This window comes from Fukomys damarensis, unplaced genomic scaffold (genome assembly GCF_012274545.1).
Source record: "Fukomys damarensis isolate Sample0158 unplaced genomic scaffold, DMR_v1.0_HiC HiC_scaffold_37, whole genome shotgun sequence".
In the NCBI taxonomy this organism is placed as follows: Eukaryota; Metazoa; Chordata; class Mammalia; order Rodentia; family Bathyergidae; genus Fukomys; species Fukomys damarensis.
This window is the reverse complement of record NW_022900949.1, coordinates 59,170,796-59,180,472: the sequence shown is the minus strand read 5'-3', so window position 1 is coordinate 59,180,472 and position 9,677 is coordinate 59,170,796. Positions and strand designations below refer to the sequence as shown.

Here is a 9,677-nt window from a genome sequence, read left to right as displayed (position 1 = left end):
AAAAAAAAAAAAAAAAAAAAAAAAAAAAAAAGATGAAGATTTAACTCTTTTTACTCTTCTTTTCATCCCCAACTCATGTATACACCCCTACTTTTACTCTAATTCTTCTATGAGTTCATAATCCCATGTCCATAATTTATAATCCAAAGATTTTTCATAAATGAACCCAACCTGAACCCATTTAACAACAAACTTGAAAAGGTACTACTAATCTTTATTCATACCGCTTAATGTAAATATTCATGTGGTACATTATAGAAATATTTTGTTTTTTGCAGTGCTGAGGGTTGAATTCAGGGTCTCACACAGGCTAGGCAAGTACACTGTTACCAAGCTAAATCTCCAATCCCAAAGAGAAATATCAATATATTCCATTATGGACTAAAGCTATGACCTTGTTGGGTATATCCTGTACTAAATGGAGGATATACATGAACTTATCAAAACATTAGAATATATGCTGCATTTTTTACACAGATTTGGATTCTGTAACAGATTTGGCTCAGGGTTTAGCATGTGGGACTATGGACCTGAACAGTTATAATTTGGTTGTGTAATATTCAATATTTGCATTATTATGAATGTTACTACCTAAGTTTGCATTCACAGGTAAGCTATATTATGTATGATAATTATTATTAGTGTCAAAACCATGCAGAATTCCTTTTAAAGATAACTCATTTAAAATCAGTTAAGGGAAGGGACTGCCAAGCATGTACAAAACTATTAGGTTTCAGAAGGATAACATAAGCTCATTTAATAGGAATTTTATCTAATGAGTTTCCTATCTTGTATTTAACATATTTGACAGAAGTTTAAAATGAGCATCTTTCTTGGAGGGTCTCCTCAGATATCATGTTCTCAGCGACTCCTTCCAAAATGACATACCTTCACTATCTTCTGCTTTTTCAGGATTTGTCTTTACCTATCAATATAAAAACTGTCTTGTGGTGGTGGTCAGCCTCACACTCAAACCCCATACATGCTAAGCATGTGCTTTACCAATGGGCTGCATTCCCAGCCCTGAAATGCTATATTTTTAATATTTACTTATGTCACATCTTCCCACACACAGTGCCTCACTAGAATGTGAGCATCACAAGAGGGCAGGGATATTTTTTCAGTCCTGTTTGCTATTGCACTTCTAGTATCTAGAATAGCTCCCAAACTAGAGTTGGTGTTCGGTAGTGATTCTGTTAGTAAATGCATTTTTTTATGTCAAGTATAGGGAATCATTAAGACTGAGGGTGAAGATTTCACTAAGGAAGGAAAAGTGCCACACAAAGGGGAGTTTGTTGACTTTTGGCCATAAACTATAAATTATAACTGCTTTTCTAACAATTTTAACTGAACACCTTAACTAGATTAAAAAAATTATTTTTCTCCTCTCAGGCTGGGTGTGTAGCTGAGCAGTAAAAGGGATCAATATTAATGAAATGATTGGAACTGAGGAACAGATATCCCAGTGTATTCACTTAACATGACTACCCAGGTCATGAAATGAACAAATTTGGGGAGCTGAAGGAAAACAGAAACAAGCTGATATGGATATGTTCTTCTTGTATGCTCTGAGGAACAAAGTGCTAATTAGAGAGACAGAGACTGCATAAAATGCTAGTAATATATCAGTATCATTGAGCTTACTTCCTAGGTTACAACCACCATAGTGCAATATGCGATGAATACTGGCCTTGTTGATAAGATTATGATACTGATATTGTCAAATATGTTGGAAAATAACAAATGTGACTGTATCTGTTAAGCTCAGTCAAGTGTAATCCTTTGGTTGAAATTATTATAAAATAACTTATAGTTAAAGGGGATGGGGATGGGGAGGAAAGCAGTGGCCTGTGATAAACAAAAATGCATGTGGTCTTCTGGGGAATGAGGAAGGAGAGTTCTTTTAGAATTTCCTGAGAAACAAGGACACATGCTATGTTAATGCAGAGACTTTTGGAGGACGCAGAAGTATCAAGTATCAAGATGAATGCTAGTTATCAAAAAAACCAACCATATGATTAGAGGGCTGGAATTTCAATGACTAGATCTTCAGGAAGGGGGGCCTAGAGATTCAGTTCAACTGCAAGGCCAATGTTTTAATGAATTATGCCCATGTGACAAAACCCTGGTTAAAAAAACAAAACAAAACAAAACAAAACACCACCACCATCTCAGGGCTGGGCAGAGCTTTCTAGTGTCTTACAGCAATTACTTTCTCTTACTTTCTTACTTCTGAGAAACAAAACCCAATACCCACAATTTCAAGGAGGAAAGGACTCCCAGTTTGTGGGTTTCAGTCCATAGTTGTCTGGTTCCAAGGCAGGGTAGCATGGCAGAGGAGAAAAGCAGGCAGGAAGCAGTTAGACTTCCTTCTTTTTATTCCATCCAGGCTGTAAGCCTGTGCTTGGTGCCACCCTCACCCAGGGTGGGTCTTCCCTCTTCAGTAAATCCATTATCTACACCCAGAACTATGCTACACCAATAAGTAGACTAATCCGGTATCACACCCATGATCCAGTCACACCAAAAGTCCCACCTATGAGCAAATGAGGCTTTGCAGGGACATCGAGACATAAATCCTAACACTTGGTGAACACGTGCATGTGCTAGAAGATGATACAGCTGAATTCACAAGGAGAGGGGATGGTAGTTCTGTGTCCCTATGGCTTGTGTCTAGATGTCCCCCAAAGCCTCATGCAGTCCTAAGTAAGGCTTTTCAGAGGTGGCTTTATCTAGAGTATGTAATGCTAGGATTAAGTATGTGATTACTAAATTAGTCCATTAATTAGATTGGCATAGTTCTAGGTGTGTATAATGCGAAGGCCCACCCTGGGTGTGAGTCCTACCTGCCCTAAGGACACGCCGCTGCTGTCTTTGCTTGCTGCTCCGTCACTACTTTGCTTCTGTCTGCCCAAGAACAGTCTCTTTAGTGATGCCCCTTGGCTAAGGCCACCCTGCCTTGGACCAAGCAGCTATGAACTGAAACCTCCACAAACTGTGAGGTACAATAAACCTTTCCTTCTTTAACTTTGGGCTTTGGGTATTTTATCTCAGTAACAAAAAAAGTAACTCAGACATGTCCCTTCCTTTTACTCTCCACCCTGCTCCTCCTTTCTTCTACATCAGTGACATGAACTTACGGCATGTGTGCTGCAGTGGGCTGTCTGTTTCATTAAAACGCTCACCGTCACTGTCCTACATCTCGCATCTCTTCCACGTGGGTGTTCCTGAGTTGTATACTTTTTAATAAAACCGAAGGCAAAACCTTTCAGTGAGTTCTATGAATCATCCCAGGAAATTATAAAATGTGAAGGGGGGGTCATGAGAATCCCCAAATGTGTAGCCAATACAGACCCAAGTGCAGGTAACCTGGGCTTTCAGGGCAGTGTGAGGGCTTCTGCAGGTGGTGTCTGAAGGAAGAGCAATCTTGCTGGGAGCTGTCTTCACGGAAGACTTTCTAAGGGTATTCGTGTTATTGTTAAAAAGCTTGTGTTGTAATAATAATGTTGGAACATACCGAATGAAGGCTAATCAAAGAGATTTATCATCTAATGAGATTTTCACAAATTCAGAATCTAGGGTCTATTGCTTAAACATTCTCATGACATGAGAGGAGTGGCAATAATACCTATTCTAGATGTTTATACAATTATGGAGATACTGTATATATAATAAAATTTACCACCCCCAATTTTTTTTTTTTTTACATTCTAGGGATTGAGCCCAGAGCTTCCCAAATACTAGGCAAGAACTACATCACATCATTTTTAAGAGTACAATTCAGTGGCATTAAAATTCATAAATGTTGTACAACCATCACCATTACCCACTTCCGTAATTTGTTCATTCCAAACAAAAGCTATGTACTCATTAAACAATAAATTCTTAACTACTTCTTTCCCCTGGTCCCCAGTAACCACTATTTTTCTGTTTCTATGAACTGCTGCTTCTAGGTACCTTACGTAAGTGGGATCATATCTTATACGATCTTTTCTGTTGGGCTCATTTCACTTAGCCGACATTTTCAAGGTCCATCTATGTTGCAGCATGTATCAGAATTTCATTCCTTTGTATGTGCATATACATACACTCCACTGTATGTGCATAGTACACCGATTTATTCACTCATCTCTTGAGGGACATTTGAGTTTTTCTACCTTTTCTATTCAAAGAAAGCTACTCTGAACTTGGGTTTACAAGTATCTCCTCCATTATTATATATTTTCACAAATTCATCCATATGTCTTGGTACAAATAAGCTTTTAGAGGCACTTTACAATTTAGGAAGTCAAAAATTAATGATAGCATATTTTAGAGTCCAATGAATGTTTTATTATCAATATTAATATTTGTTCATGCCTAAAGATTCAGGGATAAATGAACAAAAAATGCAATGTAACCAATACTACATAAGTATAGACATGCTATAGAAATGTTTTTCTATCAGACTAGAAAAATATAAAAGTTGAAATTATATCATTTTGTGCTTATTCTTTCTGATACTTTTAGAATTAAACACACAGAAAGTGCTTATTATTAAAGATTATACCTTTTTCTTTTGCAACCAAAACATGCTTATCTTTGGCTAATCAGAATTAATTTTAAAATTTCTTAAAGGTTGGTAAGGTGTTTAGTGCTTTAGACCTGTATTCTTGTTGGACTGGCTGCTGGATGATCGCTCTCGTTCTTTAGTAATTTCCATCTGAATTTTGACTTTGATTTTCTCCCAATCAATTTGGAGCTACAATACAAAAAAGGAAGAAAGGTGAACTCAGCTTATATAGTATAAGACATTTTTAAAAAAATCTAAAATGACTAAGAGTCAGCAAAAACAGAATGTATGATTTCTAAAACATTAGAAAAAAAAATGAACCTTGAAGAAAATATAATAGTGCTCAAAATCATGAAATATCTTTAAGAATAACACCTAGCAAACAATTATATAATAAAAAGCAGGCTTTCAATGTAATACAAAATATGTAAAACTAGTTGTAGCCATTTATAAAATGCATATAGATACAGTCCCAGAGTCCTAGGAGTCCATACAATACCTCAGGGACAGGGGAAGGGGAAGACAGATAGCTCTCGTCCAAATGAAGAAATATGGACAGAGCTCTGTTCACTGAGCTGATTTTCCAACAAGTCAAGAATTTACATCTTATATATTAAAATTCTCAAAAAATAAAATTCTCATTAGAAACCTAGCAATGAGAAAAGATTGGGAAAACACTGTACTCCCCTGACCACATTCTATACAAATATCTCCTCTGCAACAACTCTTACAGTGATATAAAGATACAGCAGCCATTAAGACAAAGATGAGAAGATATGAGAAGAGGCAGAGGGAAGGCAAGGCTGGGAGACACATACAAAGAATAACTGAGAAGTGGTAACTTTTTTATACGTTGGTGTCCTTTCTGTCCATGATCCAATCTCCCCTCCCCTAGCCCAGGCCTATCCCTCGGCTGAGTTCATCAGCCTTGAAGTTAGGAAAGGACTCTGCCTCTGACTTTTACCAGCAATTTCTTTAGAAAAATAGAGTCTACCGTTTAACAAAGTTTGGAGGTCACTTATTTGGGAATGAGAGTCCTCTCTGAGGCAGATATAGGAAAAACTGGGTCCTAGATTAAACTAACTGATTTAGTATGAAACAAACTCACTCCCCTGCAATTGAATCAGAGGTAAGTAAGTTTTCATTTCCAGGTACAGGAGTTGAGTAACTAACAGTAAACTGAACTGAAGCATTACCGTCTATTGAATTATTTATATTAAATAATTGGGACAATAACCTTAATAAAACTTTATGTCTCTTTTTTTTTGTGCTGGAAATTGGAAGAATTAAATATTAGGTTCGTTCTCTTTCAATATCCTATATCTAAATTTCTATGAAGTAATTTTTGGATATTTGGGATTATCTTTTAAAGAAAATACTAATCTCACATATTTATCTATAACACATAAAGTAAATGAGTAAACTTCCTCTTAACCTAGGAGATAAATGTTTGTGTTTTTTAAAAAAGTCTATGCTGAGGTGCAGGTGATAGACTGTTGAAAAGCAGAGCCAATGATAGATTATTTGGAAGACTCATTTTTCAATAGGGCCACAACTTGGTATTTTTAAATGGCAAAACACTTGTTTCCTTGTCAAGGAAAACATTCATAAAGAGGAAGACAAAAGTTGATGGATGTCCTGGCTTTTTTCCAGCCTTAAATTGACTTACAAATGTTTTTCAAATCAATCACAATAAAACTATATACTGATGATACACTGAACAACAACAGTTCAGTCGCACCAGACGTCTGTCAACTAAATTGATGACATCTATATTAGTTACTTGTAACACAAATAAGTGCGTCAGTTGATGGCTATACTACAGGAAACAAATGCTGCACTTCCATTTTGGCATTTATCCAGTTTTAGAACAGTGTTTTACAGCTAATTTAACCGTTGGGTATGACTATTTTCAGTGGGTTTTAGATAAGGATATTCTTTGATAGTTGTGAAGTGATTTCTATTTTAAAATCCATCCTTTTTACGACAGGTGGTGGCCAATACTGTGTGGTACTTCTTATTTTGGTCCTTTGTCAATTCTTAATTCAATAGAAGCAATTTAGCTCCTGTCTTACAGCCCCACATCTCTCTCAGTGGAGTCCGCTTCCTGCTTCACAGAGAATAGAACAGCAATCAGGCATGAGGTGGCTTAATTCTCCCCCCTGTATTCACACACTTCCCTGTATCTGTACTCATGCTTCTCTGCGCCTCTGTCTCAGGCTAACGTCTTCACATGTCTCTGATCCCAGCTTTAACTTCTTTGGATCCCTGCTTTCAATTGTTACACATTCCGTTTCCTTTTCTTCACCGCCCCTTCTCATCTTCTTTGCCTCTTACTTCCTTGCAGGCTATAGGCCCTCATCCTCCTTCTACCGGACTTTCATTCTCCCCAAAGACTGCTGGAATACTGACTGTGTTCCCAATGCACTTCACAAACGTTTTTCCTTTTGTGGATGGAACCCATGGCCTCTCATATTCCAGACACTCTCTACCACTGAACTTCATCTCCAGCCCCAGAAGCTATTCATTAGAGACACGATCAGCTCTTTTTAGTTCTTATCCTATATATTGACTCTGTATGCTTCAATTATTCATTCAACAAACATTTAGTATATTTCAAGTATTATCCTAAGATTCAAGCAGTGAACAAAAAGATTAAAAACCATCATCTTAAGGATAATAAAGACAGATGATAATAGAAGAAACAGGTAAGAAGCAAAATAAAAAATAGTAAGAAGTGCCATTATATCTGAAGTTATCTTTCAAATTATTCTCTTGATTATAAACTTCCATGCTGAGAAGTTGTGGGGTTTTTTTTGTTGTTGTTGTTCGTTTGTTTTGTGGGGGGTTCTGGGGATTGAACTCTGGACCTCACTCTTGCGAGGCAGGCAGCAGAACCACTGAGCTAAAGCCCCAGCCCGTATGTGGAGGTTTGATAATGACGTCCATTCTCTTTAACATGTAATAAAGACGGCAATGTCTGGCCTCAATCGGCATTTGAACCACCTCTGACCCAGAGCAGCCACTCAGCATTCTCCCCCTTCTTTCAAGAGTCCATACATTTGCTCGTATTATCGTATCTTTTATTTTATTTATTTATGATTTTTTTTTTTTGGTACCAGGGATCGAACTCAGGTCCTTGCGCTTGTAAGGCAGGCGGCGGAACCACTGAGCTAAATCCCCAACACTATCGTATCTTTTCACTGACTGATAATTAGGACAATTTTGTGGAAAAATTTTAAGTTCCCATTTATTTTTAGAATCAGGATTTTAATAGGAAAAAGTGATCGTGTTACTTCCCATTATTTAATTTGCCTCTGAAATTCTCAAGTCAATCTGTTATTTTAATTCATTTTCGTTTCAAAGCACCCTGTCTGCCTGGAACATGTCCATTCCCATGCTATCCCCGCTCCCAGCCAGCTTGTACTATTCATCTGTTAGAGAGCTCAGGGCAATTATTTTCTTTGCTTAAAAGAGAAAAAAGAAGGAAAAAAAGGAAGGAGGAAGGAAGGGAGAAGGGAGGGAAAGAGATAAGGAGGGAGGGTGTGAGAGGAGAAAAAGAAAGAAAGAAAAAGGAGAGGGACGGAGAAGCAGACTCACTGTGCTGATTTCCAGCTAGGTGAGGTTCCCTGCTCATAAAGTCGTACAGTCCCACATACACCCCTTCAAGACAGTTATCAGAACTGAAATGAACAACTAACTATACAACTGTCACTTCCATTTGACTATAAACTTCGTGAGGTTAATGCCAGTGTCTGTCATGTTTGCTATTCTATCCCAAGCAGTAAGAGAATAAAAACTGTCTGAGGAGGCACTCAATAAATACTGAATGAATGAAAAATAATTACCTAGAAAAAGAGTTATCATTGAACAATTCCTACATATAAGACCTTAAAACATGAAAGGCAACTTTGGTAGTAGTTATGCCTAAAGAGATTTTTCCTCACTACAATGTTAAACCTCTCAGATCTTCTTTAAAATTCTGTACTTTCTGAAATTCTGCTCTTGAGTTTGATTTTTTTTTCCACTCTTTTTCCTAATATATGTTTTAAGCACTCCCTGGCTTTCTTCTTACTCAAAGTATGTATTCAACAGACTGAATACATTCCTTGAACTGACTGTATTTGCTAGATTTATAAATTATTTTAGAAATATCTAACAAACACCACTGTAGAACAAATACATAATAATAAGGTTCTTGAAAGACAAAATATCTTATAGAGTCACTGATTTCCATATGTAAAATAAAAAACCCAAATAACATTTTAGAGCTCATAAACACCTCTTCCCTTGTTAGGATTAATTTATACACTTTCACATGTATATGCATTGTCAGCCCACCAAAATTCCACAGATACCTGGACTTTCTCATTTCTGCTGTCTATTCAATTCACTTGTCTATTCAACTTTAGTTCTAAAATAGTTTATATAATTTTTACAGACAGATCAGTGTGGATGATAAATTATGATTATAGAACTAAGTGAAACCAAAAGATAGCAAATAAAATGGATATCACCAAAAACTATTTTCTCAATAGTGGGACATTTTTAAGTAAAAAATTAATTTTCATCTTAAAATACTATTTTCCAATTTTCAGTTAACTTCCAAATGACATTTAAGCAGGGAAAGTAGGAAACTATAATATAATGCCATAGACAGTAAAAGTAAATAGTTTCAGGATGAAAGAAAACAAAATACCTAAGAAAACCATGTTAATCTGGTCATCCCACTTTGGAAATTTTGGTTACTTCTGTGACTGAAATTATATATATATCTCTCTCTATATATATTATATATATATATGATTGAAATAGTGTACTTCCTAACAGTTGAAGATTTAAGTATTTGCTACTTAAAATGCACTCTGGGAGGCAAAGGCAGGAAGATCACAAGTTCAAGCCCAGCCTCAGCAACACAGTTACTTACCAAGACCATGTCTCAAAATAAATAACTTTTTAAAGCGCTGGAGATATAGCTTTGGGTGAAGGCCCTGGACTTAAGCCCCACTACTACACACAAAAAAGTATTTCCTAAGGGCCAGGGATTTAGTTCAGTGGTTCTGCTGCCTGCCTCAAAAGCTCAAGGACCCGAGTTCGATCCCTGATACCAAAAAAAAAAAAAAAA

General features: G+C 36.6%; 1 protein-coding gene across 2 annotated transcripts in view; it reads right to left on the bottom strand.

Annotated features, from left to right (window-relative positions):
• Positions 1–4,404: 4,404 nt before the first annotated feature.
• Positions 4,405–9,677, bottom strand: part of Ift80 (intraflagellar transport 80) — a 103,506-nt gene continuing 98,233 nt past the window's right edge. The window contains exon 19 of one of the 2 annotated variants that reach the window (XM_033759344.1): positions 4,405–4,741. In XM_033759344.1, the coding sequence (XP_033615235.1) occupies positions 4,639–4,741 (103 nt within the window). In that variant the 3' untranslated portion in view covers positions 4,405–4,638. The remainder of the gene's footprint in view (positions 4,742–9,677) is intronic. The other variant, XM_010623165.3, reaches the window with a different exon arrangement.